Source organism: Lissotriton helveticus, chromosome 11, assembly GCF_964261635.1.
Source record: "Lissotriton helveticus chromosome 11, aLisHel1.1, whole genome shotgun sequence".
NCBI classification, from domain to species: domain Eukaryota; kingdom Metazoa; phylum Chordata; class Amphibia; order Caudata; family Salamandridae; genus Lissotriton; species Lissotriton helveticus.
Window position 1 is genome coordinate 940,841,919 of NC_136072.1, and position 16,998 is coordinate 940,858,916.

The following is a 16,998-nucleotide window of genomic DNA, read 5'->3' on the forward strand; positions in this document are numbered from 1 at the left end:
CCACCTTGAGTGTACCCGTTCTTTGAGGTAGACAGTACCATATAGGAGAGGTGCAAAATAAGTGTATAATCTTGTTGTAAGCCTTTATTACTGCAGGACATAATCAGGGTTTCTTTGCTACAACAGCTTGAATTATATACAACACTACATTGGGCGCTAAAAACTGGAAAAAAATCACATTGGAATGTTTGGAACCCCAACTGCTCAAAATTACTCAAAACGTAACCATGAACAAATCAGTTTACACTGGAAGAATACTGACGCATTTGCTGTGCTTAATACAAGCTTTAGTTTACTAAAAAAACAAAACTTAAAACCGGTTTGCCCATAGGCAATTAAAACAGAAGTGCAATGCATGCAGGGTGAACGAACTGCTCAACTTTGCGGAAAATTGTTCTTTAAGTCCACCAATGCAGTGTGCTAAAGTGTTTGGTCTTTCAGGGCAGTTTCTCAACTAGTTTTCATCAGTGGTTGTTAAGTCCCCAGAGTAATCATTTGGGTCAGCAGCATCATCCACATCTGCACTTTCTGCCTCCACATTATCTGCTCCTCATTTTCATCGTTTTCACCATCAATGTCCTCCTTTTAGTTTTGCTCATTGTCTTCATCATTCGCATCAGTTGTTTCCTCAACTACCGATTCTCCCGTTTGTTCAACGATTTCAAAGGGATTCTCACCCTAAAAGTAAACAAAAGTTTTAAACCATCTTTAGCAAAATTCTCCAGAACAAATGCACACTAACTATTACAAAAGTAACAGCAAAAGTCTTGTGTACAGTGCAAGTAAAGAACTCAGATTTCAGATCACAAAAAAACAGAAAGAATATATTATTAGAAAAGGCATCTTACAACGGGGAGAACATATGCAGGACTTCTAAATTTTAGAGTATGTCCAGACAGACCATAGGATGGAAAAATCCATGCCAGGTCTATGAACGCCCATGAGCTCCGAGGAGTCCTTGTACAGAGGGGGCGATGACTGGAATATTGAGGGTGGGCATCACATTTCCAAGAAATTCATTTCCTGCGAAACTACAATTTTTTTGGGTGAAACTCAGTACGGAAGAAGTGTTATTTGCAAAGCTGAGGAAGGAGTAAACAGATCTGAACATTCAATATGCAGTGTGAGCCCTGGTGGCAGGAAGGGTGCAAGTGCATCCAGAGCATTACAGGCTGCAAGCTAATTGTTGATGGTAATTAACTTATCCGTTTGCAGCATGTGTACCTGTTTGATTTAATTAATGATTTTATTTAATGTGTATAGCGCTTGAATCACCCCCAGGGGGGTAGCTCAGCGCTTGGAAGCACAGCATAGGTCATGGGTTCTCTCAGGGGCCAAATTTACACTGTGGTTTGTGTCTGAGGGCCGCACCAGTGGGGGCGGGGTCAGTGGGGTGTAGTGTAGTTCCTATATTCCCAATAGGCTCTGCGCATTGGAATAATATCTTCAATAGTATAGACGTAGGACAGAGGTTAACTAGGTCTTCTACTGACTATATTAGACTTAAGTTTTGTGTGCCAGCTAGCTCAGAGTTCACTAGAAACTTTCTCGAATAGGTGAGGAGGATTTTAACCTCCCTGGATAGACAAGAAGGGATTTAGTTTCTGACAACCATAGAACATGACAACTTTGCTCTCCCTGATTAAGAGTATATCTCTAGAGTCGTGTGAAAACAAAAGACAGCTATTTTACTCAGTCAATACGTGCATACTTAGTTTCACCAGATTGTAGAGAAAAGAAGAGACGGGCGTTTTCAATAAAAGGTGTTATTTATTGATCAGTCTCTTTTCTCATACAAGAGAAATGAATCGCTACAATTGCAATACTTAGGGTTAAGTAGAATGCATATAGTAAAAGCAGGATTATAAAACAATACTGTAAAAGCATTGATATGGTTTCTTAGCCATATGATACTTTAAAATGGATAAAAGATATACATACATATATACATTGACTAATCATACTCAACTGGTGCTTCTAACTACGCCTACCCCAGTGTACCTGACCTAAGCCTAATACGTGGGAGGGAGTAAATAAGTAGCAGTTTAAGTTAAGTTTGTTTTGCCAAGATTCTGACTCAAGAATTCTCTGGAAGGTTTTAGTCAGTTCAGTACCTGGGATTTAGAAGGCTAGAGGGCTGGTATCTCTTTCTCAGGACTCGCTATCCCAGTCACCCGCGAAGGTGAGCTGGAAACGCTGGAGGCTGGATTTCTCGGCAAGAGAAAAGACAGCGTCTTCCTCAGAGCGTCAAAAGGGGAGGGGCAGCGTCCGTGGGCTCTCGCATCAGCTGGGCTCTCCGGCAAGTAGTCGCTGCTCCAGGTTCATCACCACCGTGTGTTTGCTTAGGGCAACGTTGGTATATTTATACCTGAGAGGTGCTGGGTTTGACGTAAGGATGGACATAAGACGTCAATAAAGATGTCACTAAGAACTGGTCGTTCTTACAGTGCTTCGCAGGAGTTCTCGGACGAAATCAAAACATAGCGGGCGGGGATTTCCCAGGTCGCGGAGGCTTGGATTTGTTTAAGAACTCTGTGTGCTTTCTAGGGGGCTGGAGGAATAGTGCTTGCTTAATGTGACAGCATGCGCTATGACTAATTTATGAAACGGGTTTCTGTGCTGTTGTAGGGATATTAGTGATTCATAACCGGACAAGGGTCAGGAATAGGAGTATCGATACAGGTCCCTAGATAAACATACTACAGGGGGAGGTGGCAGGGCTAGAGCAACAAAAAAAAAAACTGACCATGAGGTTGATCACTGGTCCCTGCAGCGGACACCTTCGTCCACTGAGCCACCAGACCCGGGATACACACATCTCTTGCTCTCTCTTTGTCTCCCTCCCTCACTCTCCCTCCCTCTCCCATACTCTGTTCCCCTCCCCCTGTCTCCCTTTTCCTCTCTCACTCCCTCTGTCTCCCTTTCCCTCTCTCACTCCCTCTCTCACTCCCTCACTCACTCCCTTTCCCTCCCTTCCTTTCCCTCCCTTCCTTTCCCTCCCTCCCTTTCCCTCTCACTGTCTCCCTTTCCCCCTGTCACTCCTTTTCCCTCCCTCCCTTTCCCTCTCACTCCCTCACTGTCTCCCTTTCCCACTCTCACTCGCTCACTCTGTCAAGGCAGTTTTCAGGAGTCTTCTGAATTTAAGATGGTACAGACACTGTCTTAGGGCCAGCTGTAGTTGATTCCAGATGAAGGGGGCGAGAAGGACTTGCCTCCTGGTCTAGCCTTTTTTATGTTGGGGCTTTTGAGGAGCGATTGGGAGCTGGCGCGCAGAGTCCGAGCCGGGTAATAGCGCCAAAGTTTATCTACCACATCGGGTGGGCCATTGCCCCAGATAGCTTTGTGTGTGAGACAGCAGATCTTGAATTTCACGCGCTGTCGTATGGGCAGCCAGTGTAGCTGATGAAGCAGGGGAGAGGAAGCTGATCTGGGGGGAGCATTCAGAACCGTGCAGGCGGCTGTGTTCGGTATCATTTGCAATCGGTTTAAGGAGGACTCATTTGCTGCGATCAATAGGGTGTTGCAATAGTCCAGCTTGCTTGGTATCAGGGCCTGTGTTAGGGTTTTCCTTGTTGTGTCGGGGAGATAAGTAAAAGCTTTCCTTAGTAAGCTAAGGGTGTGGAAGCAGGATCAGACTGTGTGAGTAACGTGTTTCTTCATGTTTAGGGACTGTTGAAGGTGAACACAGAGGTTTTTGACTGTGGTTGCCGGGGTCGGGGTGTGCCTAGTTCTGGGGGCCACCAGGAAGGTGACCAGAGGAGGGGGCATCTCCAAAGAGCAGAACCTCCTTTTTTGCAGCGTTCAGCTGGAGGAAATTGCTTTCCATCCAGTGAGATTTCCAGCATTCCTAAAGAGAAGGTAGATTGGGCAGATTGAGAAGTTTTATTGAAAGAGAAGGTAAGCTGTTGATGCTTTTATGCCTGTGGCTGAAGGGTTACCCATGTGTGGTGTGAAATTCGCTTTTAAGTAGAACTGCAGAATGGCCATATTTCTGGTTGAATACAAGACTGCAACAGAAATATACTTACTAGAAATACCAATAAAGAATTTGCTGGATTACATTTATATTTAAAGCAGACATCTCCAACGGATAGCTCTGAATCTACTGGCAGCTCACCAATACCCTGGAAGATTGGGGGTTTGACAGTGTGAAAACACGAGTCAGGATACAGGTATCCTGAACCTATAGGACACATGGAGGGACCTCCTCATGGGCAATTGCTTTTTTTTAAAAACCTATTAAAATTTTAAGTGCTGACTTTTCTATGGTTGTGTGGGTAAAAATGAAACTAACATCCCTGGAACCTTTGGCTTTTTCAGTGGGTTGTAAAACTTTAATTGTGACAGACATCTGAGTAGTCAGAACAATAATTCTGGAAGGCATGGTCACTCACCATTGTGGTAGCTCTCATAGAAAAAGTTGGACTGCCGATTTAACTGGCCAAGCAATTATTCAACTTGAGGCAATAGGTTCAATGTCTTCAGATATGGCTCCTAAAAATCTTACCTTTGCATACTGTTCGTACCGGGACTTGACTGTTGGGTTGTTTAGGATACTTGTAGCAGTGAGTACGCTCTCCCTTTTTATTTGTTCCTTGTAAGCCTGGAATTTTTTTTAGATAAATAAACGTTAATTTATACACATACTGCTAGTTCAACTACAATAACTTGGTTGGAACCTAGAAGAGAAGGCCTTCAATGTGGACAGAAACCCTTTAGAAACTACTCTGCCACCAGGGTGTGCCAGATAAGCGTTTAAAAAACACCAGGGACTCTTATTAGGGAATGACCCGCAATCTCGCTCCCTCCACAAGCAAGCAATCAAACCCCATCAAGCAGGCCGTGACCTGAAGCCCTCAAGGGAAAAGAGCACAGCCAAGAGACAAGGCGAGCAGGACTCCAAGGCAGACTGCAAGGCAACGGGTTACACAGAGTCTGATTGAATGGTTGGAAAAACCTCTGGTAGATTTTCTGAACACAAATAAAAAAACATTGTCATTTACAATGCAAATAGATCAAAGTCTTTCAAATGCGAGACCTTTGACGCGCTCGTTCTTTAGCTGTAAACATCGTAAGATAAAGACGAGGAGGTGCAATTGCTTCAAAAGCAAAGATATAGAAAACAAGCATTTGCAATGCAATAGGTCTCGCAGCATTTAAGTTTGAGTTACTGGCATTGTAAATGACAATGCTTTGCATTAATTTGTTTTTGGTGTCCGTGTGTGCATGGCAGTGGTGGTGTGTGTGTGCATGGCAGTGGTGGTGCAGAGATGCAAATCAAAGTATCATGAAACAGCAGCCTCGAAATTTAATGGAATGTCGGCAGATAACAGAACCTAGCCAGAGATGAACTGCCAGCAGTGTTTGGTCCACCAGCCATGTTTAGAGGCAATGTATTCAGGTTTACTCAAGAGAAGTGCCTTGTAGCTCACACAACACACTTCGAGGTGGATTATGAAATGGAGAGGGAACTCATGTAATTATTTCAAAGAAGGGCAAACAAGCTCACATTGTCTGTTGTTGGCGATTAGAAAAGCAACTGCGTAAGAGAAACTTTGACAGGTGTTAATGAGAACTGTGGGAGAGTAGTGTGGGGCCTCATTGGGCAAATGATAAGACAATTACCTGGAACGTGAACCACAAATGTTTAAGATGAAGGGCAAGCTTGATAATGTGCTTTAATGTAAGCTGGGACTCCGATGTCTGTGCTCTTTACTGGACATGCCCTTTGAAGGACACAGATTGGTCAATGTGAGAGCCGAAGGATTTGGAAATAAATGAAATAGGGAGAAGAGGCCATCCAATTTCAAAGACATGCCCTTCACATTGACAAAGCCTTTATTTTGAGACACCCATAATTAATATTATAACCACCACACTGCCCAATTATTTCAACTATCAAACCAATGCCAAGGTGTTGGCGATGTGAAGGTCTGTAATTGTTAATGACGTGATGGATTGCACTGACATTCATATAGAGCCACTCTCACACAGACAGAGCCACCCACACATAGAGCCACCGACAAAAAAAAGCTATCCACACAGAGCGCTATGCGCCACACACACACACAGACAGAGAGACACACACACACAGAGCGTCCCACACACACACACACACACAGAGCGCCCCACACACACACACACACACACACAGAGCGCCACACACACACACACACACAGACAGAGCGCCACACACACACACACACACAGAGCGCCACACACACACACACACAGAGCGCCACACACACACACACACACAGAGCGCCACACACAGAAGCGCCACACACACAGACAGAGCCACACAGACAGAGCCACACAGACAGACAGAGCCACACACACAGACAGAGCCACACACACAGACAGAGCCACACACACAGACAGAGCCACACACACACAGACAGAGCCACACACACACAGACAGAGCCACACACACACAGACAGAGCCACACACACAGACAGAGCCACACACACAGACAGAGCCACACACACAGACAGAGCCACACACACAGACACATCTTCTCACCTGCACAAAGGAAAGGACAAAAATGCACACAGGCTTCGATCAAACACCTTCCAGATTAACTGCCCAGAATGCAGCAGCACGCACAGCTTCAGTCCCAGCACTTAACCACCAAATACACTTCCGCCACAGAAGCAGCACTGGCTGGTGAGACTAGCCAGCCACCAGGGTAAAACCAGACAGAGCAGATGTTCTGAAGTGGCCGCTACCCACAAGACAAGGACGCCACCAATTTCCAGGACATGGCTCACCAAGACTAACTATTAGTCAGTCAAAGCTCTAGCCTGTAGAAGGGGCAATCCAAAAACCACTTGTAACCCAACGTGTCCCCGTCCTCCCTTCGCCCCAAAAGAATGTACAGTTAAATGAGATTGATAGGACACTTTGTAAGGCTGAAACAGGGCACATTAACTGTAATATCCAGACGCGAGTAGAAATCTAAGCTCGGAATCAGAAAGGGGGGCCCTGAACACTGCAGGGGGGCTGGGGAGTTCAGCAGTCAATTATATTCTGCCTTGAAAATAGTACTGTGCCAAAATGGCCTCTTACCCAGAGTGACTAGTACATGTCGCAGCTCAGCGCCCATCACAGAGCCATTGGCTTCTTTGTCAAAGACCCTCAGCCCCTCCACAAAGTCATCGTAGGTACCCTGGTCCTTGTTCTTCGCAATTGTCTGCAGCATGGGCAAGAACTCGTCAAAGCCAAGCATCTTGGTGTTAAGCTCTGGGAAGGAGAGAAGAGTTCAGAGGAGCAGTCACCGGCTGCAGCAGCATGCCAGGCTGGCGAGTACACATTAACAGTGACAAACTTTAAACAATGTGATCGTCCAAGTTCCCCAAAACCCCCCTACCACCTCCAGTCAGGTTTTGTCCCATCCCAGACTGCCAATGAATATTACTGATATGGTCCATCTATCAACTGTGAACGAGGCAGAGATCTCCAATTCAATGTGTGGCACAGGGTAAGAGCTGAGGGCACAGGTAAGAGCTGAGGGTGAAAGGTGAGTAGAAAGCTGGCGTGTGGGGAATGAGTAGAGCACAGGATACAGATTGCTTAGTGGGTGTGTGTGTGTATTCAAAGGATAAGTAGTATGTGCGGACTTCTGTGAGCTCCCCATTCCTATCGCAATACATAATGCCTCACATACTAGAGTCACATTTTCTACAGCGTGTTCCTCCTGTCGCAAATCAATATTTCAACTATTTATTAAACAATTATTGCTTGAAATAGCCTGGAGGTAGGACAGCAAACGCGCATATATACCTAATTTACGGGCCGGTTTCCAGTTGCCCTTTGCTGCTGGGGGGAGAGTTGCATCATGAATACCAGAAATCATGTTTCCACAATTTAATCGCCAGTAACTCCTGGAATATTTAACAATGTTAATACCAGATCTGCCACGATTGTCACATTTGATGTAATATCCTAAATCAGATACAAGCAACACGTTGCGTCCATGTGAAAGGGGCCCATTAGACTCTAATGCAAGCCTAAGGTTTAGTAATAATAGCCAACTAGGATATAGTGAGCACTTCTGACTTGCCCCCTAGGTTCAATGCACCACAGACATAATAAGCCCCTGGGTCTCATCGTAACAGACTGTGCACTCTGAAATACACCTTAAAATGTAGCTCCTTCAGATTCACCCAAGTTAATTTTCAACTGGGGGGTGCTCTGGTCCACGGATGAGTGGCGTGTGCTCAGATCCAGGGGTGAGTGGCAGGTGCTCTGGCCAAGGGTGCGTGGTGGGTGCTCTGGTCCAGGGGTGAGTGGCGGGTGCTCTGGTTCAGGGCTGCGTGGCGGATGCTCAGATCTAGGGGTGAGTGGGGGTACTCTGGTCCAGGGGCGAGAGGCAGGTGCTCTGGTCCAGGGCTGAGTGGCGGGTGCTCAGGTCCAGGGCTGAGTGGCGGGTGCTCAGGTCCAGGGGTGAGTGGCGGGTGCTCTGGTCCACGGATGAGTGGCGGGTGCTCTGGTCCAGGGGTGAGTGGCGGGTGCTCAGATCCAGGGGTGAGTGGCGGGTGCTCAGATCCAGGGGTGAGTGGCGGGTGCTCAGATCCAGGGGTGAGTGGCGGGTGCTCTGGTCCAGGGGTGAGTAGCAGGTGCTCAGATCTAGGGGTGAGTGGGGGTGTTCAGATCCAGTGTTTAGTGGCGGGAGGCAGACACGGTGTAGTTGTGAGTGATTCCTGCAGAGGTCCTGTGGTGATGGCAATGTCCAGTGCAGGGGTGAATGACTGGTGCCGAGGACCAGTGCGGGGGTGAATAACGTGTGCGGGGGTGCATAACGAGTGCGGGGGTGAATAACGAGTGCAGGGGTGAATGAGGGGTGCTCGGGTCCAGTGTGAGTGACGGGTGCTGGGGTCCAGTGTGAGTGACGGGTGTCGAGGTCCAGTGCAGGGTGAGAGTTTCAGGTTCATCCAAGCCACTCGTTCGTCCAGACCTTGCTCTCATCCAGCACCGACTCCGCATCTCAGCCGCCCAGTATTACAAAATAATCCAGCGCCCACCTGTTCATAAGCCGGAGGGGTGGCACCGAGGGGGTGAGCTCTCCGTCCGGCATATCCCGGCTCAGGACGCCTCCGACAGACAAACACTCACTGAGTAATTACAACACCTGGCTGCTCCGCTCCATCACAACAAACTTCGCCCAACCGGAAGTTACATTCTGAAGGAATCCGAGCTCGGAGCCAGCCCGGCCTGTGAGAAGACAAGAGAACAGGGAGTTAGAGAAGGAGGCAGGGTGGAAGAGAGCAGCAGATCAGCACGTGAGAAGAGAAGAGAACAGGGCGATAGATAGAGGGAGGGCGATAGATAGAGGGAGGGAAGGCGATAGAGGGAGGGAAGGCGATAGATAAGAAAGGGAAGGAGGGCGATAGAGTAAGGGAGGGCGATAGAGTAAGGGAGGGCGATAGATAGATAGACAGACAGAGGGAGTGCGATAGATAGAGAGAGTGCGATAGATAGAGAGAGTGCGATAGATAGAGAGAGTGCGATAGATAGAGAGAGTGCGATAGATAGAGAGAGTGCGATAGATAGAGAGAGTGCGATAGATAGAGAGAGTGCGATAGATAGAGAGAGTGCGATAGATAGAGAGAGTGCGATAGATAGAGAGAGTGCGATAGATAGAGAGAGTGCGATAGATAGAGAGGGAGGGCGATAGATAGAGAGGGAGGGCGATAGATAGAGAGGGAGGGCGATAGATAGAGAGGGAGGGCGATAGATAGAGAGGGAGGGCGATAGATAGAGAGGGAGGGCGATAGATAGAGAGGGAGGGCGATAGATAGAGAGGGAGGGCGATAGATAGAGAGGGAGGGCGATAGATAGAGAGGGAGGGCGATAGATAGAGAGGGAGGGCGATAGAGTAAGGGGGGCAATAGATAGAGAGGGAGGGGGGCAATAGATAGAGAGGGAGGGGGGCAATAGATAGAGAGGGAGGGGGGCAATAGAGTAAGGGAGGTAGATAGATAGATAGATAGAAAGGGAGGGCGATAGAGTAAGGGAGGGCGATAGAGTAAGGGAGGGCGATAGAGTAAGGGAGGGCGATAGAGTAAGGGAGGGCGATAGAGTAAGGGAGGGCGATAGAGTAAGGGAGGGCGATAGAGTAAGGGAGGGCGATAGAGTAAGGGAGGGCGATAGAGTAAGGGAGGGCGATAGAGTAAGGGAGGGCGATAGAGTAAGGGAGGGCGATAGAGTAAGGGAGGGGGATAGAGTAAGGGAGGGGGATAGTGAGTCAGGGCGGTAGAGTGAGTGAGGGCGGTAGAGTGAGTGAGGGCGGTAAGGGAGGGCGATAGAGTAAGGGAGGGGGATAGTGAGTCAGGGCGGTAGAGTGAGTGAGGGCGGTAGAGTGAGTGAGGGCGGTAGAGTGAGTGAGGGCGGTAGAGTGGGTGGGAGCTGCAGGACACTCCAGACCTGGGGGTCCTGCAGAGACAGGGACTGTTGCATGACACCGGTGGGAGCTGCAGGACTCTCCAGCCATGGGGGCCCTGCAGAGGTAAGGACTGTACCAGGGCCATTGTGGGAGCTGCAGGACTCTCCAGACCTAGGGGTCCTGCAGAGATAGGGACTGTACCAGGGCCTTGGTGGGAGCTGCAGGACTCTCCAGATCTTGGGGCCCTGCAGAGGAAGGGACTGTACCAGGGCCTTGGTGGGAGCTGCTGGACTCTCCAGACCTTGGGGCCCTGCAGAGGAAGGGACTGTACCAGGGCCACGATGGGAGCCACAGGACTCTCCAGCCCTGGGCCCTGAAGAAGAAGGGACTGTACCAGGGCCACGATGGGATCTGCAGACCTGGGGTCCTGCAGAGGAAGGGACTGTACCATGGCCATGGTGGGAGCTGCCGGACTCTCCATCCATGGGGGGCCTGCAGAGGCAGGGACTGTACCAGGACAACGATGGGAGCTTCAGGGCTCCAGACCTGGGGGCCCTGCAGAGTAAGGGACTGTACCAGGGCCACGATGGGAGCCACAGGACTCTCCAGCCCTGGGGCCCTGAAGAGGAAGGGACTGTACCAGGGCCACAATGGGATCTGCAGACCTGGGGCCCTGCAGAGGAAGGGACTGTACCATGGCCATGGTGGGAGCTGCAGGACTCTCCAGCCATGGGGGGCCTGCAGAGGCAGGGAGTGTACCATGGCCATGGTGGGAGCTGAGGGACTCTCCAGCCATGGGGCCCTACGGAGGCAGGGCTGTACCAGCACCTGCACCTACCGCACTCCTAATACCCAAATCTGTGACGCCGAGTCCGTGCTCGGGCCTTCAGATGGGGCGGTCTCGCTTAAATTGGGTTTAATCGTGGGTAGTTACCGGGCCAAGGTTTGGGAGGGGTTGGACCATTGGCGTTAGCTTCGGCAGCCCCCGCGGTGCGTGCGATGGGGGAGCGCGAGCGAGCTCCCGAGGGCTTCTTCAGGACAGTAACCTGGCCTGAGAGCTCTAGACTGAGTCCGGAGGAAGGGGGGGGGCAAGCTTCGTAACTCCGCAGGGTGGGGACAAGGCCTCTTGGAGTGCAACATGGACGCAGCGGGGTGTCCTGACATTGCTCTCGGGTGCCCCAGACGGGGGCACAAAGTTGGGGGTGACACCCGAGTTGGCTGGGGGGGGGAGAGGGTCGGTGCTACCCGTCTGCTCTTCTACCGAGCGCTCTGTGGATGGTAGCAGAACACTCTATGTTGGTGGTTTATGTGGCCAACAACAAAGCACTTTGCGCTGTTAACCGTAAAGGCTTTAGGGAAGGATCTGGGGTGTGAAATATTATCTGAAGTAATCGAGTGTATAGCCAGAAATCTCCATAGCTTAGCATTACGGCATACCCTAGAACGCCCTTGAAAACTTTAAATGTATGAGAAAACAAAATAGGTTTCATTAAGTTAAAACCTTCATATCAACCATACACCTGTCCGTGCAGGTCACCGGCTACCGCTTGGTAGTAACGTGGAGTTCACTAAATTCAGTATTTTTAAAGTTGATATTTAAAATGAATGTCTGGATCGGCAAAGGGAAGCTGCATTAGTACAGTTTGCACAGTAATGGAATCAAAGTGTGTGTGGCTGTGTAGGGTAGTGCAACAAAAGGGGATTTTGTTTGTGGGATCAGCCCTTTAGAGCTACAACAGGTGATAAGGCTTTCCTTCATAATAAACCTCTGACTTCTTTTTCCAGTGTAATGGTCCCACTGACGTCTTCTGAACGGGTTCGTGCATTACCAAACAAACTTTTAATAATAAGTATACATGACGCACACTTTATACAATTTTTCTCGTCTGTATGTGGGAAAATATTTGCTAACCATAGCACCAACTGACTGATATGACCTCGGAAGGATCGAGCCTGTGACCTACAGGTTCTACACATGTCCACAATGGACGTTTTGGTATAAGAATGACGTTGTTTAGTTGTAAAGATGCTCTGGGCTAAAGCATCAGTTAAAGTATAAGGGGTCTAGCAGACGAATTTATATTTCCAATAGTGGGACATGCAGGGTTAGTCTATTAATGTGGTAAAACACGACACCGGTAACGTTGTGTGCTAAGTTTGTAAAACAATAAAAAACGTGTCTATTTAAATTAATCTTGACAACTTGATACTTCTGATTGCGGGCCTCATCTTTACAGGAGGGTGCACGGTAGCGCCTCCCACCCCACCCCTAAATCGCCCTCCAGAGCAGCCATCACTGCTCCGCCCGCCCCGCACCTCATGCCAGGCATGCTCCGGGGTCGGACAGCAGATCCCCCGCCCTAGGCGCAGTCCGCAGATTGAACGACGGCGGCATCCCCCGAGTAGGAGACACAGGTCGGGGGATGCCGTTTGGGACACACTGGAGCCTTCTCCCCGGCAAGAGGATAGGGACGCCCGCGCCACCCCCACCCCAGGCCACACGCTCAGGGCACCCGCCGCTGCGCTGCATATTGGGGCGACACTGGAGCCTTCTCCCCGGCGGACCAATTGTATTGAAAGAGGATAGGGACGCCCGCGCCACCCCAGGCCACATGCTGCCCCCAGGGCCGTTTCTAGGTGTTTTGCTGCCCTAGGCGAGAAATGAGAAATGCTGCCCCCTCCCTTTTACTACCGCCGGAGTCACATAACAGGTTAATATTGAAAATTGTCACCATAGAGTGTTAACTATTCATAACAATCAATTTGAAGACCTCCAAAGTGTAGTGTCAAAGACCCCATCAACTCAGTCAGCAATAACGATTATTGAGCTCGTGCAAGAAAGCGCGTCATCGTAATGGTAACACTGAACAAAGCACAGCTGACCACGTTTCCGAGGTTAAAGCGATTTGAATGTATGGATGTTTACTCTCCTTGGCACCGTGTTTATCTGCGGTGCTAATGTCACTTTCCATCATGCTACCTTCACATTTCCCGGTGCTGTGGAACTTGTTCGGTGGTGCATGTACACTACATAATGAAATATGGTGTCAAAATCCGCTCTGGTGTTGGAGGAAAGAGGTGAATGCAGGAGGGAGGAGACATGGAAGTGACACGAGACGTCCAGTTCACAATGCATCACTGCTAACGTGACTCCAGAACTCGTTGTTGTTCAGGAATCTGTCTCCAAAGTCATTGTTAAGGATGTTCCCCCTCTGAGAGACCCTTGAAGCCAGCTCAGAAGCTAAAGTCAACGACCTGAAGTTCAGAAAACTACTGAAAAATAGATTTTCAGACTTCCCTTCAAAGGGAATTGATGGTTTGTGGACAAGGGTTGTGCTGAGTAATATCGAACATGTTTCATCCCCCTGCCTGACTACATGATAATGAGTCCTCCCAACAATAAGGTTTGCTCTTTCCACCTGCTAGTGCTCTGGGGTGACACGGAGGGCACACACTGTTCACACAAACTTCTCAATAAATAATGCCTCATTTCTCGTTATGAGATTAATTCTGGGGAGGTAGAATGTAAAGGAGGGGCCCGTTGGGCGATTAGAGATGCTGGCAAGATCAAGGTAAAGGTGAGGGAGGGGGTCTCGGTTGTTGTGAGGTGGGCAGGTTGCTGAAAGAGAAAAGCCAAGTGATAGAAGTCACACAGAAACCCCACCCTTGTTCGTAGAGAGGTTGGAGAGACCATAAGCAGGCCTTGATCAAGAATGTACATGGTTAATGTAGCTGGACCTCACACTGTCTCGTGACGGCTCAGTCACGCTTCGGTCCCGCATCAGAAACCCTCTGACATACAGCCTACCCTTGGGACCATGTCGATGGGGCTGGGGAAGAGTCAACCACACGACAAGCTCACAAGCTGACCTCTTAAATAACAGTATTCATCGACCTACGATACCCGGCTAGCGCTTGGTGGGATCAGTCATGCCAGTGGCGCCTCTGAAAGGCCAGTACTGTCGAGGGCGTTAGTCACACGACGCGGCCTCTAAAAGGCTGTTGTTGCTGAGAGTCTGAACACAGCGGACAGGGCTTGGAGAGGCCAACGGAGTCTGTCCTTTGTTCGGAAAATCGAGATGCCCCTCTGCCTCTGACGGATTGGTAGCCTCTTGATTCTGGAAGGCCAGTAGGGCTGGGGTTGAATCCACACCAGCAACACTCATCACACTCCTGCGTGTCTGCGACATGTGCGCCTCCATGCTTTTGAAAGGCCAGTAGTATTGAGGAGCAGTCAGCCAGTCTCTGGGTTTGCTATGCTCGTGTCTCTGAAAGGCTGGTAGGGCTGGGGATGAGTTGGCCTCTTTTAACTGCTGTGTAGCTGAAAGACTGATGCTGCCCCAGGGTCGGACTGGGAGGGACAATAGGCCAGCGGTCAGCTGGTATATTACATTTGAGGCTGTGGCTCGTGAGTAAAGCCCGAGTACATGAAGTGGAGAGGCACCACACCCGCATAAAATTCAGTCAAAAAGTCACCCAATTGCCACCACCGCGAAAATGCAGCCGGTGACATGAGTTGTTCCCGGAGCCGTGGGCCAACCCTTACCTCTCAGAACAATGGTACGGATGCTCCTAGAAGCGGGCAGCACAGGGTGTGAGCACAAAGGTCCACTCACTCCGATCGGGTCGAGTCGTTGAGAGCGAAATCGGAAGTCTCATAGCTGCGCACACGGCCCCCAGCACCTTTCCCCGCGTGCGGCGCCTCACTCACAGCTCCAACCCTCACAAGTTCGGCTGTCGTCTAAGAGAGCGCGCTGACTAGCAGTTGATGAGCCAATGAATGAGTGTTTACACATGGCAACGTAGAACAACTGGCCCCACCCACACTTACGTAAATGTGTGCACAAACAGGGGATACAGTCCCGAATGGGCGGGGTAGTGGGACGTCATGAAAAAAACGTCATGAAAATTAATATGCGCATGCGCACCATTAGTGCGCATGCGCACAACGATAGGGGGTACAATGCCACATGTGGGACAGTGGATTATGGAACACCGTTATTTCGAGGCTTCGCGTTTTACTGGAGAAAAGTGAAACAAAATATTTATACTTCTTTGTATTACACATAGAATATAAAATAATAGGGGAGTATTTTGGTCGTATTATTTGCATTCTCTGCTGTGCGTTGCTTTTGTTCGTAGGCGAGGCGAGGCACTGAACCCAAACTTCATTTGATTTCTATTGGTTGCTCTTAACACATTCTTACCATTCTATATGAATGAGGGAAAGAAAGAATCACAATGTTCTTCCATACCAGTTATGCGGTTTTCTCAAACAAAAAGATTAAACTTTGCAAAAAGCCTTTAAAACAGTGGCCACTTTTTATTTCAACTTACTATTTGCTTTTTTTTCCATGGAGTGTATCGTCTGTTCGTCATCGACATTTCATCAACGATTCTCCTTTGCAGCAGTGATTTATGGCTCATGATTCCTTCATTTAAATACTTAGAAATGCCAAATTTGGTTACACCTGAGTGATCGAATGACTCATTTTGACAACAGCATGCTGGTCATTGTAGTATTCTCTGAAACAGAGTTCGCCTTGCAATTGCACATAATTTTTCTTTTTTTTAAGAGTCTGGTCACCATTGCTATTTCGTCAATGATTCCGCCTTGTTGCAATGATTTAAGACGTGTGATTAATTTGTTTGAATGCGTTTAAAGTGCCAATTTTGGTTAAACCTGGGTAATTAAATGTCCCACTTCGACAGCAATGTGGTGGTTCTTGTAGTATTCTTAGTATTTTATTTTGTTACATGGTGAATCATGGTTCCAAAGAACATTTGGCTTGCAATTGAAATATGCCACTTTTTGTGTAAGGACTGCCTCCAAGTCTCCACCTCTCAAGTTGAGCTGACTTGCCACTATAGCTGTCCATTAACAATCTTTTTCTGTGTGTCCCATTAATGAGAAGTGACTGACTAGTGGGGCTGATGCTACCCTGGTTCGACTTCGAGATTTATGCTGGATAATCCTTTGTCTTAACTCCTGATTAGTTTTGCTGATGTATAATTTCTAAAGCAATACCAAAGGGGGTGATGGAAGGAGCGTTTGAGCAAATCAAACACTCACCCCCTGTGAACTGGTCTGGGTTTAATCCATCACCATTCTTTAGCTCATTTCACCACCCCAGTTCAGACATGGCCATATGCAAATCAGTCTGACTCTGTGCCTCATGGGAACAGTTCAGCCCGAACTGACAAGCCATGTCTTCCCTGGACCGGAAACAAGCATCCTGGGACTGGTTTCGGATTCATAATCCTCATAAGCCAGGCTATCTTGAATCCAGTGGTAGAGTGAGCAAGGAACCCACGTCTGGGCACACCCTGCCAACTTAGGGCGAACAAAGCGATACCAAAGGGGGTGATGGCCGGAGTGTTTGAGCAAATCAAACACTCACCCCCAGTCAAATGTATAATTTCTGGCATGGGCATTTAATGCCATATACCAAATGTTTTCTTTGACAATAAAAAAAGTAGTATGTCTCCATTTGGTATTCTCCATATGAAAGTCTTTGCTTTCTATTATTTGGCTACATACCACACATGTTCCACACTTGTCCTTCCGTAGCAGCCATGTTTCAATGTTGTGTTAGATTGCTTTTTACTGACT

At 48.6% G+C, this 16,998-nt stretch overlaps 2 protein-coding genes across 4 annotated transcripts in view; one reads left to right on the forward strand and one right to left on the reverse strand.

Moving 5' to 3' along the window:
• The window catches only part of LOC144792329 (solute carrier family 2, facilitated glucose transporter member 11-like), a 594,529-nt gene that overhangs the window by 222,347 nt on the left and 355,184 nt on the right, over positions 1–16,998 (forward strand). The window lies entirely within an intron of this gene.
• LOC144792328 (myosin light polypeptide 6-like) lies at positions 65–15,159 on the reverse strand. 3 transcript variants are annotated; one of them, XM_078667284.1, is made up of 6 exons: positions 14,932–15,159; positions 9,025–9,214; positions 7,784–7,884; positions 7,070–7,243; positions 4,508–4,603; positions 65–678 (listed from the first exon to the last, which is right to left on the reverse strand). In XM_078667284.1, the coding sequence occupies exons 2-6, from the start codon at positions 9,075–9,077 to the stop codon at positions 674–676; spliced, it is 429 nt and encodes a 142-aa protein (XP_078523410.1). In that variant the 5' UTR covers positions 9,078–9,214; positions 14,932–15,159; the 3' UTR covers positions 65–673. The 3 variants fall into 3 exon arrangements, with proteins under 3 accessions (XP_078523410.1, XP_078523411.1, XP_078523412.1); XM_078667285.1 differs by having other exon boundaries at positions 15,002–15,147; XM_078667286.1 differs by lacking the exons at positions 7,784–7,884; positions 9,025–9,214 and having other exon boundaries at positions 15,002–15,147.

Excerpts from the sequence above, each read along its gene's own strand:
- LOC144792328 (XM_078667284.1), bottom strand. The coding sequence starts at position 9,077 with ATGCCGGACGGAGAGCTCACCCCCTCGGTGCCACCCCTCCGGCTTATG. Across the intron at positions 7,885-9,024 it reads CCCCTCCGGCTTATGAACAG|GAGTTACTGGCGATTAAATT; the intron begins GTGGGCGCTGGA and ends TAAATATTCCAG. Across the intron at positions 4,604-7,069 it reads ACATGTACTAGTCACTCTGG|GCTTACAAGGAACAAATAAA; the intron begins GTAAGAGGCCAT and ends AAAAAATTCCAG.